The sequence below is a fragment of the Oncorhynchus masou genome, chromosome 9 (genome assembly GCF_036934945.1).
Source record: "Oncorhynchus masou masou isolate Uvic2021 chromosome 9, UVic_Omas_1.1, whole genome shotgun sequence".
Taxonomy (NCBI): domain Eukaryota; kingdom Metazoa; phylum Chordata; class Actinopteri; order Salmoniformes; family Salmonidae; genus Oncorhynchus; species Oncorhynchus masou.
The window spans coordinates 49,870,040-49,887,922 of record NC_088220.1 but is presented as its reverse complement, the minus strand read 5'-3'; the positions used below and the strand labels follow the sequence as shown (position 1 = coordinate 49,887,922).

General features: G+C 43.7%; 1 protein-coding gene across 2 annotated transcripts; it reads right to left on the bottom strand.

The window, feature by feature from the left end:
* Positions 1-46: 46 nt before the first annotated feature.
* tmprss4a (transmembrane serine protease 4a) lies at positions 47-17,323 on the bottom strand. Of its 2 annotated transcripts, none has more exons than XM_064974280.1 (13): positions 16,921-17,323; positions 6,970-7,024; positions 6,664-6,807; positions 6,163-6,315; positions 5,714-5,840; positions 5,354-5,473; positions 4,379-4,422; positions 2,939-3,101; positions 2,397-2,563; positions 1,894-1,989; positions 1,599-1,741; positions 1,234-1,383; positions 47-1,068 (listed from the first exon to the last, which is right to left on the bottom strand). In XM_064974280.1, the coding sequence occupies exons 3-13, from the start codon at positions 6,773-6,775 to the stop codon at positions 1,057-1,059; spliced, it is 1,287 nt and encodes a 428-aa protein (XP_064830352.1). In that variant the 5' UTR covers positions 6,776-6,807; positions 6,970-7,024; positions 16,921-17,323; the 3' UTR covers positions 47-1,056. The 2 variants fall into 2 exon arrangements, with proteins under 2 accessions (XP_064830352.1, XP_064830351.1); XM_064974279.1 differs by lacking the exon at positions 16,921-17,323 and adding an exon at positions 13,256-13,788.
* Positions 17,324-17,883: the final 560 nt, after the last annotated feature.

Genomic DNA, 17,883 nt, shown 5'->3' with positions numbered 1-17,883 from the left:
GGGTTTAATCATTACAGTCACATACTTCCGAGACACATCCAATTCCTCAAAGTTCATCCCAATCTGATCATTTATTTAACACAGGCATCCCTTTATAAAACATACCAACAACACGTGCAATACAGACATTCTCATCTTACACAGACAACAACGTCTGCGTCGTAATACAATATGTACAGCTATACAAAGAAAGGAAATGTTCACAATGTCAACAACAATAAACAAAAAAAAACACGTCATTAATCAGAACCTTGCAAATGTGCATATTGTAGGGATTATTCCAATTGCACACTGGAAGTCTATTGGCAGACCGTGAATAGGTCTGACCACCTGAAAGTGCACAAGTGAATCCCTGATGGGATCTACAACACGGTATTTCCATGAGACTAATGACCCCTCCACTGACATATACTAAGAAGAGAGGTTCACGTCACATCACAGCACCCATACTCATTTAACATTTGGTAAAAAAAGCACATTTTCCACTGCCTGGCACATATACTTTATCTACACATATTTTCATGAAGACATTTCACCCACCCTTCTCGCAACCTCGTTGACAAAGAGAGACGGCAGAGGCACTTGGTGAGAGTCCTGTCTCAAGTGCTCAGCCAGGTCCCAAATGGACCCCTATTCCCTTGACAGTGCACCACTTTCACCCGAGTGTTCTGATCAAAAGTCGTGCACTTTAAAAAGACAATAGGGTGCCGTTTGGGACGCGGAACCCAGACCGACTGTCGCCTAAAGCGACCGTTTTACACTGCCACGTCAGTGGTCCCTGAGATACCTAAAACAAATGGCACAAGCCACTCCGTGGATAACCTGTTATAGTAAAGAAGGAGTGCGTCCGTGTGTGTTTGCGTCCGTGCACTTTTGTGCCGATCTGAGTGTGCGGGCATGTGTGTGCGTGTTGGTTTGAGTTATGTATTGTTGTAGGGGTTTTAAAATTGCACTTTGAAGAGGATTCCTCTTCTATTCCCATGACAGAGCTCTACGTAGATCTGCTGAAATCGGGTAGCCCAACGCGATAGAGCCTCTTAGTCATGGTTTGAGGCTTCAAGGGTTTTTCTAGAAGAATAAAGTACACATGGTCAAACTATTACATTGTGTAAAACACACTATCAGGGCAGCAGCACACCTCATCTAGACTTTACATAGAACAAAGTGCAAAGAAACACTATTGAAATGCACTAGCTCCTTGCCTCTCCTGTGTGAACAGACATATATACATACCTCCATGACAGTGTGGATCCAGTTGAGCATATCGTCCACGTTACAGTAGACCCCTGGTCGACCCTCTCTGGCACAGCCGATCCCCCAGCTCACCACCCCCACCAGCTGCCATTGTTCTGACAGGTACACAAGAGGACCACCACTGTCTCCCTACAACACATGACCCAACAATGGCATTTAGGTACACCGGAATTACGCACTATACACATATGGCAACTGCCAAAGTTGAGGGTGGATACTCGATAGAGTGTCATAAGGTCTTCCCGTTTTGTTTTCTTACAGGACGAGTCGTTGAACGTATTCACGCCAAAATCTATCTTAGTTTCTCTTCTGTTTTTCCTCAAAGCGAACATTCCACTTCGTACCTGACATGCGTCCACTTTGCCCTTCAGGTAACCAGCGCAAAGCATCCTGGGAGTAATTGAGGAACCGTAGACAGTGGGACTGGAGCACTGGGCGCTGTCTATAAGGGGAAGGGTAGCCTTCTGGAGGACAGGAGACACTTTACCTGAGAGAGAAAAGGTGACAGAGGGATGAGAAGGAGGAGAAGAGGAGAAAGTGACTACTCACATTCTGTGAGAATCACTTGGTGCATGTGTGCTTGTTGGATAGAGATGAAGAGGGTGATAGAAAGGCACGTTTTGTTTGCTCTGTGCTCACCCTTCTCCTCCAGGTAGCCCCAGCCTGTCACAGTCATAGTGTCTCCTGCCTTCAGGCCCAGGTGCTTAGGGGGCAAACACACGGGCCGACGAGAGTCTGGTGGAGGAAACGGAACTTTAATGACATAAATCAATCACAGTCTACTCTCTTTACAGTCTAAATATACAGTATTTCCCTAGAGGGATGTCCCATGCTGCAAGACTCATTGAAATTGACAGTTTGATAAATTGGCCACTAGAGGTCAGAATCTACCATGAATGGATTCTCTCTTCCTGGAATCGAACTGCTTTTACGAGTAGATATTTCCATCTCATTATGTAGTGCTTTGACATTCATTTTTGAGAGTGCTGAGAAATGTTCTTCGTGTTAAGGCAATTCAAAACAAGAATAGGTGGATGTGGGGCTTTTGTTATGTCTAGCCTTTGAGAAACCGGGAACTGTCCAGCTAATTCAGTACCACAGTCTGTGTGTTGCTAAAATGTCACGTTGGGGAAGTGACTTACTTCCTACAGTGATGGGTTTGGTCAGCCTCATCATGGCCAGGTCGTAGTCGTTGCGGGCTGCGTTGTATTGTCCGTTCAGTATGATCCTGTCTACATATGAGCCTCCCAGGGTGCCCATGTAAGTCCTCCCAGACACCACCTGCCAGCGACTCAGCTCTTTCTTACTACTGTAGGACCAGGAGAGGGAAGAGGTACAGGGGTTAACAGCAGGACCTCTGTCTCTAGATGCTTAAGCATAGTATACGATTGCTTACTTTATGAGAGTTCCCATATTGGATGGTCAGAGTTAAATCATTTATGTCTGGTTAAGCTAGCTGTAGATATCCAGAGTGGATACACACACATTCTAGGGTGTATGTGATTTTACATTTTTGTAATTTAGCAGACACCAATTAGGGTTAAGTGCCTTGCTCAAGGGCACATCAACGCATTTTTCATCGAGTTGGGCTCAGGGATTCGAACCAGCAGCTTTCCGGTTACTGGCCCAACGCTCTTAACCGCTAGGCTACCTGGCACCCTATTGGGTGTCCAGTGGTACTGACCCAGAGAAGCAGTGCGCTGCTGTGACGACCCAGCGCGGTGACACCAGTGACCCTCCACAGGTGTGTTGTCCGTTCTGCTGCAGGCTCACCTGCCACGGCCACTCTTCTATAGATGCATCCACACCCCCCACGATACGGTCCGATCTCCCCCGCTCTCCACAGTCTGACACACACACAGGGGAAAGACAGTTTCGTAAAGCACAGAAGTTGCCTTTGACGAGAAAATTTAGAATTGGCAGTGGGGTAAAACGCAAATGAGAACTTTGGCAGTTAGCGTTGCTACCTGTTAGTTAAGTAACACACTCAATCTAGCACGGACCCTTTACAAAGTGGCTTGTTGCTTGGATCCTGTCATGTTTGCCTGCACTCTCCATCACTGTCGGAGATGGAGATTGTAATCCAAACCTATCTGTCTGTCTTTGTGTGTCAGTATTTCTGTTGCTATCTCTTGTATAACTCAATTCCTAGAGAACTTGGATGATGAATATCACTCTTTTGCCAATGATCAGTCGGGGGGGGGAAGAGTGGGGGAGTCCAGTAGAGTGGGAGAGGCTTCCATCTGGTCACTCTACCATAAAGGCCTGATTGGTGAAATGCCGCAGAGATTGTTGTCCTACTGGAAGGTTCTACCATCTCCACAGAGGAACTCTGGAGCTCTGTTAGAGTGACCATCGGCTTCTCTGACCAATGCCCTTCTCCCCTGATGTCTCAGTTTGTCCAGGCGGCCAGCTCCAGGAAGAGTGTTGGTGGTTCCAATTTTATTCCATTTAAGAATGATGGAGCCAACTGTGTTCCTGGGGACCTTCAATGATGCAGACATTTTTTGGTACCCTTCCCCAGATCTGTGCCTCAACACAATCCTGTCTCAGAGCTCTACGGACAATTCCTTCAACCTCGTGGTTTGGTTTTTGCTCAGAAATGCACTGTCAAATGTGGGACCTTATATAGACAGGTGTGTGTCTTTCCAAATCATGTCCAATCAATTGAATTTACCACAGGTGAAACAGGATGCACTTGAACTCCATAAGGTATTTGTTTTTATTTTTAATAAATGTGCAAAAATGTCTACAAACCTGTTTTCACTTTGTCGTTATGGAGTATTGTGTGTAGATTGTCGAGGAATTATTTTATTCAATCCATTTTAGAATACTGTTGTAACGCAGGGGTGGTCAACTCCAGTCCTCGAGGGCCTGAGAGGTGTCCCTTTTTCTCCATCCCTAGCAAACACAGCCGATTAATCAAATTGCATTCTAAACTGAAGCTCATGATTTGGTGATTATTGGAGTCAGGTGTGTGAGCTGGGGCAAAACTGTGACACCAATTAGGCCCTCGAGGACAGGAATTGCCCACCCTTGCTGTAACGTGACATCAAGTCAAGGGGTCTGACTACTTTCCGAATGCACTGCAGTGTGAGGCTGCGCATCAGAGGCAGAGGCTTACCGGAGCAGGTCAGTGAGATCACGGATCCTGAGTTACACACCTGGCTGGAATCAAACAGAGAGGGGAATTCAACACACAGTACATACACACATCCCACGTGGTGTGCATAGAAACACGTTCAAAGCGCGATTGCCAAACATCATAGGTCGATATTGAGACAGATTCCAGAGTTAATCTTCAGTGTTGGTTTAGTGTCAGTCAGACATCACATACTCGTACTTGTTGTTTCCTCTAATTACGGAAACAAGGACAGGGAAAGAACAGAAACTCCTAAATGGTTGGTGTCAGAAAAACAGAGAGTATTGCACAGTCAGAAACACACATCGAGAGAGAGAGATGACTGTAACGTGTACGCTGGGAGTTGGAGAGGGAGTATGCGTAACAATGACTCAGTTGTACGCGTCACAAGTAGAGAGAGACAAGAAAAGGAAGCAGAAGAAAAGAAAAAAAGAGGACCTGTTTTCCCAGTTCCTTTGGCTGTTTTAGAGTAAACAGACATGGTGATGCCATACCAATCTGTCATGAGTGGCATTCATGCCTTCTATTTGACATGTCACAACTGCCTGAGCCTAACGAGCCATCTTACTACAAACAGTGGCAGGGGGATGGGCGTGAACCAACAGAAACACTGCATCGTGAACAGTGTAACAGTGATGCAGGCATAGCTGCATGGTCAATATAGTCATTGACTTTTATTCAACTTTTATTTTACAAGGCAGTTCAATAAAGAACAAATGACTGTTTACAATTATGGCCCGGTGAAAATAAGACAAGTACCATAAGAGAAGTACAGACAGAAGTACCCAAAGTGGGGAACATTCCTTTAGACCTGTTTCAATTCTCCATTTACTGCACTGATGAAGATAATTATCCAACCGTATTTGATACCAAGGAACTGTGTATATTTTTACTGATTCCGTTCTCCTTTCTGTTGAAACTAAATCTCACAGCTGGAAAGTGTCTTCTAATGCTTACCGGTCAATGACAGTCTGGTAAATGGGGGTGGTTTCGGCTGCGACCCTGACCCCTGAGAACGCTCCTGTCTTCAGGGACGAGGACAAGTTCCTCACTGAGATGGTACTACTGATGGGTTTACTGTGGGAACGAGTGGAGACGGAGAGACATTTTAAAGACATTTAAGAGAAACTGACTATGTTAAGGGGGAAACTGTAGCTAAGCTGCTGAGTGAGTGAGTGAGTGAGTGAGTGAGTGAGTGAGTGAGTGAGTGAGTGAGTGAGTGAGTGAGTGAGTGAGTGAGTGAGTGAGTGAGTGAGTGAGTGAGTGAGTGAGTGAGTGAGTGAGTGAGTGAGTGAGTGAGGTTGGGAGGAGACCCACTAGGTGTAGCCCAGCTGTTGACAGGCTTTCTCTGTGTGTTGCTGGGTCCAGTCCTCACTACACACACTCCTCCATCCTGTCCCAGCACTGTAGATCTGGAGAACACTCTGCTCAGAGACCAGACGCACTGCACAGAGAAATGGAGAGAGAGAGAGAGACAGAGAGAGAGAGAAAGAGAGAGAGAGACAAAGAGAGAGAGAGAGTGTGAGAGAGAGAGACAAAGAGAGAGAGAGACAAAGAGAGAGAGAGAGTGTGAGTGAGTGAGTGAGTGAGTGAGTGAGTGAGTGAGTGAGTGAGTGAGTGAGTATAAGAATGAGAGGAAACATATAGAAGTGACACAGAGACAGATGTATAAAGATGTATAGATGGAGTGGTGTGTGTGAGTACCTGTCCGTGTGTGTGTGTACATGTATGCATGCTTGTGTGTTTGTGCATGTGTGTGTGTTTACCTGGAAAGGTAGTGTTGACCGTCATGTTGGTCACACAGGTGAGCTCGTCCTCTCCTCCTGAACAGTCCGCCATCCCATTACACGCTTTGTCCAGGGGAATGAACTTCACCGAACGGGAGCAGAAGAAGAACTTACTGTTGATCAGCTGTGCGACTGGGGACAGAATGGAAGGGGGGGGGTGAAAGGAGGAGTTAGTACCGAAGACAGATACAGGTTCTTGAAATAATATGGTTTGGCGACTGAAATGAAACATTCACACTAGTGTTTGATTGTGATTCATTGAGCATTTGCACAGAGGGGGTAAAGTACTAGTATGTCTTGTGTTAGCAAAGGTTGGGAGAGGGTGCAGAGGTGGGCTTGAGTCCCAAACGGCACCCTATTCCCTACATATTGCAATACTTTTGACTGCGCTACTCTTGATCCCTATGGGCGCTGTGCACTACGTAGGGAACAGGGTGCCGTTTGGGATGCAGGTATGATAGGTGTTGAAGCTGGACTCACTGAAGTATCCAGCCGTGACCAGGATCCCCAGCACTACCAGTACCATCAACACGGTGATCAGGACCCTCTTCCTCGACGAGGACTTCCCTTTCTGGGAGTTCGGCGCCGTCATGAGTTTTCTTTTCCGACCAGGCCGCACTGCAACTGAGAGAGAGGAAGATAGAGACAGAGCAATCAGCATTTTCTAGCTATTTCAAACGTAGACACGTGCAACTAAAGCATAATTGGGACAGTATGACATTGCATAGTCTTCAGTACTTGTGCAATATTATTTCAAAATGTATCAATTCCACAACAATGGCTTACCTTGTTGTCTAGGATTTAATGGTCTATTGCTTTCTTCAGCGAGCCAGGTGTCAGTCTGGAGAGAGAGAGAGAGAGAGAGAGACAGTGAATGAGACAAAGGGAATCTTACTGTGCTCAGTGCAGAATGTGTGACATTGTGTACGAGTGTGAGGTTCTAGGGCCGAGAGAAGGGGAGGCATGACAGATTGGATCAGGAGCACACACATGAAACACAGTGTGCCTCCCATCACAAGGTTGTGTTTGACTGTCACTCCTAGTGCCGTGGGCACAATTCCAAGGCCCGGTCCGACACAGAGACAGAGACAGTCATATGACACAGGCTCAGGTGTGGCTCTCTGCTCTTTGTGTAGTTGCTTTACGCTGTTCGATTCCACTCCATTTAAGGACAATAGATCTTAAATGGTGGAGCATGTTATATACACACAGTAATATAATGAGTCAAGCTATAGATAACTTGAATTAAGTAATGTAATTGACAGCTCTGCCCCAGCTTTACTGTTCTCTAAATGACATTGTGTTCATGATTATAGAGTTGTTCAGTTGTACAGCAACGCAAGTACCTGCCAGCATAGCTGTCATGAGTCATAAGTCATTACCCCGGTGGATGAAACCTGCTGACTGGTGAAACAACCGTCACGACCCGAAAGCAACAACATCCCAAAGTACCAATGACAGGGCTCTCCAGCAGTCTGTTAGGTATCTACAGTACTGGCTGTTCAGTCAGATCTCTCCAACTGGCGGCACAAATACTGTACAAATCTGTCACCAGACTAATACACTATGTGTAAAGTCTACAGTCTGTCACCTGGTCCTTCCTGACATGCTGAGCAACAGCGAACCCAAGTCCTGCTGAGACTGAGGCTGTGCTAATATGGGCGTGCCCCCCCCCCCCATACAATACACCATCCTGCAGATATGGAGGGTCATGGTTGCTATAGGGAGGGACAGGGCTCTTAGTGGCTGGGTAAACACAGTGCTTACCTGCTGCTGGTCTTCTGTATTTACAGTTCTGTGCTTTTGTTTACAGATTATACCATTAAACCCCAAATACAGTTGCTTGTGAAAGTATTCACCCACTTGGCATTTTTCTTATTTTGTTGCCTTACAACCTGGAATTAAAATAGATTTTTGGGAGGGTTGTATCATTTGATTTACACAACATGCCTACTACCACTTGCAGATGCAAAATAAAAACATTTGCGAAACAAACAAGAAATAAGACAAAAACAAACAGAAAACTTGAGCGTGAATAACTATTCACTCCCCCAATGTCAATACTTTGTAGAGCCGCCTTTTGCGGCGATTACAGCTGCAAGTCTCTATAAGGTATGTCTCTATAAGCTTGGCACATTGAGCCACTGGGATTTTTGCCCATTCTTCAAGGCAATACTGCTCCAGCTCCTTCAAGTTGGATGAGTTCTGCTGGTGTACAGCAATCTTTAAGTCATACCACAGATTCTCAATAGGATTGAGGTCTGTGCTTTGACTAGGCCATTCCAAGACATTTAAATATGTTTCCCCTTAAACTGCTCAAGTGTTGCTTTAGCAGTATGCTTATTGTCATTGTCCTGCTGGAAGGTGAACCTCCATCCCAGTCTCAAATCTCTGGAAGACTGAAACTGAATTTCCCTGTATTTAGCACCATTCATCATTCCTTCAATTCTGACCAGTTTCCCAGTCCCTGCCAATGAAAAACATCCCCACAACATGCTTCACTATGGGGATGGTGTTCTCGGGGTGATGGAGGTGTTGGGTTTTTCGCCAGACATAGTGTTTTCCTTGGTGACTAAAAAGCTCACTTTTAGTCTCATCTGACCAGAGTACTGTCTTCCATATACATGCCTTTGGCAAACACCCAACATGTTTGCTTATTTTTTTCTGGTCACTCTTCCGTAAAGCCCAGCTCTGTGGAGTGTACCGCTTAAAGTGGTCCTATGGAAAGATACTCCAATCTCTGCTGTGGATCTTTGCAGCTCCTTTAGGGTTATATTTGGTCTCTTTGTTGCCTCTCTGATTAATGCCCTTGCCTGGTACATACGTTTTGGTGGGTGGCCCTCTCTTGGCAGGTTTGTTGTGATGCCATATTCTTTCCATTTTTTAATAATGGATTTAATGGTGCTCTATGGGATGTTCAAAGTTTCAGATATTGTTTTATAACCCAACCCAACCCTGATCTGTACTTCTCCACAACTTTGTCCCTGACCTGTTTGGAGAGCTCCTTGGTCTTCATGTTGCCGCTTGCTTGGTGGTGCCCCTTGCTTAGTATTGTTGCAGACTCTGGGGTCTTTCAGAACAGGTATATATATATATATATATATATATATATATATATATATATATATATATATATATACATATATATATACTGAGATAATGTGAGAGATCATGTGACACTTAGATTGCACATAGGTGGACTTTATTTAACTAATTATGTGACTACTGAAGGTAAATGGTTGCACCAGTTCTTATTTAGGGGCTTCATAGCAAAGGGGGTGAATACATATGCATGCACCACTTTTCCGTTTTACATTTTTTTCTGAATTTTTTTAAACAAGTTTTTTTTTCCACAAATTTGGACTATTTTGTGTATGTCCATTCCATGAAATCCAAATAAAAGTACATTTAAATTACAGGCTGTAATGAAACAAACTTAAAAAACACCAAGGGAGGTGAATCCTTTTGTGCTGTATGTGTTGACATCAAGCAACATGGTAGTGAGCCATTCTCAAGTGGTATTAATATACAGCGTACCCTATTTTAACAAATCAGTTTCCATTGTATTCCCATAACTTGCATCAAGTCTTCCTGTCTATTCTCCATGGAGACTGGTCTAAAATTGGAAACTAAAACAGAGGGATCTACCAACAGAGGAGAAGAACAACAAAACAACCTCAACTTCGTAGAAAAAGAGAAGTCGGACATACATTGCGTTCAGAAACGTTACAGCCTTATTTGAAAATGGATACAATTGTTTTTCCCCCTTATCAATCTACACACCCATAATGACAAAGCAAAAACAGGTTTTTAGAAATGTTTGCAAATTTATTTAAAATAAAAACTGAAATATTACATTTACAACATAAGTATACAGACAGTTTACTCAGTACTTGAATGCAGTCTTTGAGTCTTCTTGGGTATGACGCTACAAGCTTGCCACACCTGTATTTGGGGAGTTTCTCCCATTCGTCTCTGCAGACATACTCAAGCTATGTCAGGTTAGATGGGGAGTGTCGCTGAAAAGCTATTTTCAGGTCTCTCCAGAGATGTTTGATCGGGTTCAAGTCCGGGCTCTGGCTGGGCCACTCAAGGACATTCATAAACTTGTCCAGAAGCCACTCCTGCGTTGTCTTGGCTGTGTGCTTCGGGCTATTGTCCTGCTGGAAAATGAACCTTCACCCCAGTCTGAGGTCCTGTGAGCTTTGGACCAGGTTTTCATCAAAGATCCCTCTGTACTTTGCTCCGTTCATTTTTCTCTCGATCCTGACTAGTCTCCCAGTCCTGACTGCTAAAAAACATCCCCACAGCATGATGCTGCCACCACCATGCTTCACCATAGGGATGGTGCCAATTTTCCTCCAATCTTGATTTCATCACACCAGAGAATATTGACTCTCATGATCTGAGTCCTTTAGGTGCCTTCTGGCAAACTCCAAGCAGGCTTTCATGTGCCTTTAACCGAGGTGTGGCTTCCGTCTGGCCACTCTACCATAAAGGCCTGATTGGTGGAGTGCTGCAGATGGTTTTCCTACTGGAAGGTTCTCCCATCTCCACAGAGGAACTCTGGAGCACTTTGATTGTGACCATCATGTTCTTGGTCACTTCTCTGACCAAGGCCCTTCTCCCCCAATTTCTCAGTTTGGCCGGGTGGCCAGCTCCAGGAAGAGTCTTGTCGGTTCCAAACTTCATTTTAGAATGATGTAGGCCACTGTGTTCTTGGGGACTTTCAATGCTGCAGAAATGTTTTGGTACCCTTAACCAGATCTGTGCCATGACACAATCCTGTCTCGGAGCTCTACGGACAATTCCTTTGACCACATGGCTTGGTTTTTGCTCTGGCATGCACTGTCAACTTTGGGACCTTATATAGACAGGCTTGTGCTTTTTCAAATCATGTCCAATCAATTGAATTGACCACAGGTGGACTCCAATCAAGTTGTAAAAACATCTTAAGGATGATCAATGAAAACGGGAGGCACCTGAGCTCAATATAGAGTACCATAGCAAAAGGGTCTGAATATTTATGTAAGTAAGGTATTTCTGTTTTAAATGTTGTATACATTTGCAAACATTTCTAAAAACCTGTTTTTGCTTTGTCATTACGGGGTATTGTGTGTGGTTTGATGGGATTATTATTTATTTTTTAAATACATTTTAGAAGAAGGCTGTAGCATAACAAAATGGGGGGGGCTATGTGTGTCAGAGAGGCAGACACACTGTGCCTGACTGTAAGTGTCCTATGGCAAAACCTCAAATGAAGTAACTGCTAGACATGGGTTTGCGTTCAATTTGCCTTGGAGGTCTTCCACATGTAACACAACAGTAAGACCAGAGATTCACAAGTTTACCTAAAAAGCTAACTTCATATTGATATTTGATTCACATACGGTATAATCTTCCATTATATAAAAATAATTTGGACGGGTTACAGGGTATGGTACCAGTCTTTCATTAAGGAAAATGCTTACTCATTTAGGAAAAGTGTTGAAAGACAATGCCAGATAAGTGAAAGAAATCGCTCCCATACGATTAGCATTAAACACAACACGGATTGCATTCCTGTGCACACGGACCATAAGGAAATGTTGATTTGAATGACACACTCACACGCACAGAGACGTGTGAGTGTGTCATTCAAAATCTCTTATGATTTGCATGAGTCATAGAGACGCTGCTGGTTGGTGGAACTCTCCACGTAGATGTACTGTAAACACAAACGTATCTAGGTGAACATCAGCAGGCTGTGTGACCAGGAAATATGGTTACAAAGAGCGAACAGAAAGGAGAGAAAGAGGTGGGAGAAGAGGAGGGGGAGCCAGTTCAACTTGACATGTGACTATACACATCTTGGAGCTGACAGCTGACTGCCCAGTACCAAACTCAACAGAAAAGCCTGCAAGGTTTCATCAAAGGTGACCAGCAATATACAGTGCATAGCAAACTATTGAAAACAGAGACTCCTAGTGATTTATAGACCACATATAAACTAGAGGTCACTAACTGCTGGCCCTTCTCCATTCATTTACTCAAATGTGCATCTTGAAGGATCGCCTACTTTGCAACACGATATCTAAAAGCACAACCGAAACCTGAATCAGACAATCTACTGTATGTCAATGATGACCTCATTGCAAGAATTCAATTTGACAAACAGTTGGCATACACTTACAAGGTGTGGTGGAATAAAATCCCAGAGAGAGAGAGAAATATGCAGAGCGAGACAGAGACACAGAGAGAGAGAGAGAGAGAGAGAGGAGAGCGAGGATAAGTTAAATATATAGAAGTGACATGTAGACAGATGTATGCAAATGTACATGCTTGTGAGGGAGCAAGACAGAGGTGTGTTCAGGTAGTTTGGCCCACTTGGCCCAGGCAGTAGAGTAAACACTGGGACTAGACCCAGTTTGCATTTGAGGAAGCACCTAGGGAAGCAGAGCTGAGCCACAGATGGTTTCACTGATAAAATCACTTGGCATGTTTCACCTTGGCGTATTCAAAGGTGCTCTCTCTGCTTTGCGGATTGCAACAAACACGCAGACACATTTATGCATACACACGCAAATGCACACCAGTTCCGTACACAAACTGACCGCTGATCACTTAGTCTTTCCGGCACCAAGGCACATCGTCTTCCCTACGTAATGCTGCAGGCTGACCACAAAAACTACAGACGTGTACAATACCAATAACCCGAATCTACGTCTATTTCACACATATCGATCTCACAAGAATCTAGACATTGTCAGAACACTCGCCTCAAAATGAGACTTTAAAACTTCAACATGGCAATACTTTAAAATGCACTTGAGGATCGCTTTGCTTTGCAAGGGACTATGTGCATATATAACAATTGTTCGCTAAACACACGGACTGTACATTTATAGACAGGTACACATGGCCATGTCATCCCATATGTTTCGTTTTTCTCTAAAGTCTCATCCGTGTGAACCTGTAAACCACTACCGTACGAGTCCACAGTAAGAGCTGAGTGACAGGTGATCGATGCTACTCCACAGGCGATTGGCCTGATCCCCTATCTTCACAGACGGTGGTCTCCATCTCTACTCACACTCATGGTGCTGAAGTCCCCTCTCAGCTGGCCCAGACTCACAGGTCACAGGGTACAGAGGATGCACTGCCCTTCGGTCTCTGGAGCGAGTAGAACTCCCTTCGACAGTCTCCCTTCCCCTTCGTCTTGTACCTCCTCTCCCTCTACCTCCACAGTTTTACCTCTCACAACTCTGTGCCGGTCTGTATGGTTATTCTCTCTTCCTTCTCTCTCTCTCTCGCTCTCTCTCTCTTTCTATCTTTCTCTCTCGCCCTCTCGAAACCCTGTTCTTTGTCCCTCAATTCACCGGCGGCGAAACTCGATCTGTCCTGCAGGCTGCCTAACTTGCCCTGCTGCTGTAAAAGTATGCTGCTGTATTAGCGACTGCCGGTGTGTTCCTGTGCGTATCCGTGCTGCTGAAATCCACAGGGATTTGTTGTGAGTGACCCAGCCCCATGCTCGCCAAACAACACCAAACCATTATCTGTAATAGGACACCTTATGCCCTCCTCTCTCTCCATGTGTACTTCCTCTATCTCTCTCCTCACGCAAACGAGCTCGACTGGTCTGGTGGCGCTATCTCTCTCTTTTTCTGTTCCCCTATCTCGTCCATGAATGCATGAAAAAATGCACGCGCACAAATATGCGCGGACACCCAGGAGCAGACACACGCAGACGGGCAAAGACGCGCACGCACACACTCAAACACAAGCACCTGGTGTGTGTAGTGAGTCGTCTTCAGGTCAGGGCGTGGGCCAGTCCTGTCCTGTTGTTTTGACTGAATAATTAGGAGTCTGTAGAATCAGTCGGAGTTCCAGTCCCACGATGCTCTCTGAGCCAGAGCACATATGTCTCATAACCCAGGAATGCATACGTGATCACAATCATATTTTGGGACGGAGACTGTTTTTTCTACTGTAACTCCCCTTGTTCAAAAAAACTCCTCACTCGGGGATTTGTCAATCGTATTGCCACAAAAGCTTGATATAATATCCCTCCACCCCTCAGGCTAAGTGTGGCACAGGGGTGACATTTCTGGAAACGTTTTAATTGTGTCACTGGAGTAAATAATCGGTCCGTTTCCTTCTGGGTTCTCAATGTTTCCTTCCTTCCAGTCAATGGTCAACAATAGGTCCATTTTCCTTTGATGTCAACTAACAGCTTGCATACTCTAAGTGATTCATAATCCAATAACTTACTTCACTGTGAGCCCGACTGTTTCCTCATTGAACAATGCTAACAAATGAACTCTGACTTCAATACAGATCTGTGGTTTTGTGGTCATGCTACACAAAAGCATCAAGGAGTCATACCTAAGGTTTACAATGTACTCAAGGGATCAACAAAGTCAAAACCAGTCTATGTTTGTGCAAATTGCCCGGTTTACTTTTGCAGAACCTATGTGGTCTCGCGTTGTCCGAGAGGTTATGTGAGAGTGAGCAAGAGAGAGGGACAGTTAGAGAGAGAGAGAGAGAGAGAGAGAGAGAGACAAAGAGAGGACAGGATTAAAGAGAATGGTCCGCTGTTGAGAACAGAAGCTGATTGTAATCCACGATGACCCACGGTGTGACCCCTGGCCCTCTCATCACACTACTGTTTTCCAACTTCAGAACAAGGAAGTAATGCAAGTGCAGAGCTTTCTATTGGTTTCAAAGTTCGCCTCCGTTAAATGAGCCCCGCCGAACCCAAATATCTTCTGAATAAGACGTTAATATGTCAGCAATAGATAACAAAACGCTGTTCCATAGTACAGTACAATCGACGTGTCACCATGAACTGTTCATGTTATTGCCACCCAACTGTGATAAACAAAAAGTTCAGACATTGAAATAAAGAGTCTGAACGGAGGGAGACAGAGACAATGATTGAGGGATGCAGAGCGAGAGAGAGTGTGAATTTGTGAATTTGAATCGTCTCCACAGCAATGACAGTATCTGACAGTGTCAAACCAAAGATGATTTGACTGTCAAAAATACCCAGTCAACATATAGGAGCTATCCAAACCAAATTATCTGCTTGTGAGTGTTCCTGACCAGTGGATATTTGCATAGCTAAATTACAACAGACACAATTTCCATGAGGTCGATTCACGGGATTTGGACGGCATTTTACAAGTACACTATGTATGCATAGTCTGTACAAAATTGTCTGGGATTGGTTAAATATTATCCAGACTGGCACTGCTGAACTAACGTTACCCTCAGGGCTCTATAGTTGTGTGGAGTGGTTTATTACGTTTGCTTTAGTGTCCCAATACCTAACCTTGAGTATCTCACAATCACTATATTTAAATCTTAGTGCAAGCTCAATCAAAATGGACATTGACCATCCTCTTACCGAATATCATTTTTATCAATGTTCTCTCCTGACCTATGCACAATAATGCACAGCCTGGCCTCATAGACTAGACGTAGCATAGTAAATGTAAATCTGGGACACTCAAATTAGTATGATATGTTACGTTTGGTATGGTTACACGAGACAGAAGGTTACTTAATGCAAAATCAAAACTAGGGTGGTTGGACGGGGTGAATGGGTAGGTGTATAAGTAAACATCTAACAACCCAAATGTTTTGTGTTCATCAAGGACAACTTTAGCATTTTAGCTAATTAGCACTTTTAGCTACTTTGCAACTAACCCTTCCCCTAAAGCCTAACCTTAACAATTGAACCTAACTCCTAACCCTAACCTTAACCCTAACCTTAACATTAATCAGCCACACAAATTGGAATACGGAACATATCATACATTTTGTAAATTCGTAACGTTTATATGAATTGAAATTCATAAAATATTGAACGAATTGCAAATCGTAACGTATCATACGAATTGTCATTTGTAACATATCGTACAAAATGGATGAACCATATGTACCATACGAAACGTAACATATCACAATAATTGGAGTATCCTGGATTTCATTTTACTATGTTACGTCAAGCCCTGAGTCCAGGTTGCAACACACAACAATACACAACACAACATGGCTTATTGAACCCCATAGAGTCTATTGACGTACCGGTGCATCAATCTAAGTAACACAATAAAATAATCCCCATCAAAATCTGTCAGTTTATGTTAGAAATATCTGCAAACTGTGGCAGCCTTTTGCATTTGCGTGGAAGGTGGCTGAGCTACAGCGGTGTTTGTCAGACCATGAGACATCCCAAAAATGTGTCTTCTCACAAAAACCATCTGTAGTGTCCGAACAGTTTGGCCTTCAGATTGTTATGTCCATTCTATGGAAAAGGGGGACAATAACACGACCCCCACAAGTGTGAAGGTAACCGGTACTATATTTTTTTAAATTATGGAAGTATGAAGTTAGTTCTGTGCCTACCCCCTTTATATATATATATATATATATATATATATATATATATATATATATATATATATATATATATATATATATATATCCTGAGCTTTCTTATATTTCCTAAATATAGGACAAACACTTCAAGACCTTATTCCTCATTATTTATTTTTTGACTGTCTTTTATGAATGTGCTAGTCAACACATTTCTATGGGCTATATATTTAATAAAATATTTCATGAAATACGTTTTGATAAATATTTGCATACCTACAATTGAAAAATCAAATAGCTAAATGATCTTAAAACAAGATGGTTATTCCACGGCATAGAATCGTAAGAATTAAATGATCAAATTGTGTCACTTACATGAGGTTAACCAGATTACTATTGCCTGTCAGTCTTTCACTCTCGGTCCTAATCAGGTAGTCTCTGGTTGTTGAGGTCGGTGTTTGCCTGGTGGTCTTTAGGGGTCCACCTGGATCCTTGTAGTAGGACTGCAGAGGTAGAAGTGAGGCTTTGAATATGCTTGCACTTCTCCACACCTCCTCTGTCCCTTTGACTACAATGTTGAATATAACGTTTTTACGTGCCAGAATCCACTCTCTCTTCCTGCTTCCTTCCCTCTCTCCTTGTTTGTGTTGCTCAAGCCTGCCTACCTAGGGAGAAACCTTCATTTTATGCGATCCCACCCCTCTCTCTCTGTTTCAAAAAAAGAAACATATTCAGACACGTTTCTGGTCAGTGTGTTGTGTCCTCTCACTCTCACGTTACGCACCACCTCCTGTCTGAGTGCTTGGAGGGTTTGGATATAAGGAAGCAGTTCAGGGAAAATACTGCTCTGTGTGGAAGATTTCAAACGGAATTGGATCGATAGCATTTTAAGTTGTCGAACATCAAGGTTAAAATAGATAACAGGCAGGTCATGCACGATGCTCATACTCTCTCTGTGAAGCTTTTTTCTTCGCCCCCCCAAGGTATCCCCTCTATGCACACCAGTGTAGGTGTATGTAGTAAACGGTCAGACCCCTACCCCCGATGCCAACACTATTGATCAGTAACTATGGGCTCAGAGATGGGAACACAGTCTCAATAGTCTCGTTTAACAGTCGTCAGCTCTGTGTAAATGCTGTGTCGACAGTGCCTTGTCTTTTTTTTTACACATTTTGCTGTGTTACAGCCAGAATTTAAAATGTACTAAATGTACTAAAATACTGTCACAGGCCTAAATACAAAACCTCACAATGTCAAAGTGGAATTCTGCCCCCAAAGAAAAATAATACAAAATGTAAAGCTGAAGTTTCTTGAGTCAATAAGTATTCAACCCCGTTG

Coding starts and splice junctions, on each gene's coding strand:
- tmprss4a (XM_064974279.1), bottom strand. Junction 1,990..2,396: donor CAAACCCATCACTGTAGGAA/GTAAGTCACTTC, acceptor TTCCTCCACCAG/ACTCTCGTCGGCCCGTGTGT. Junction 1,384..1,598: donor GCAAAGTGGACGCATGTCAG/GTACGAAGTGGA, acceptor CATGTGTTGTAG/GGAGACAGTGGTGGTCCTCT.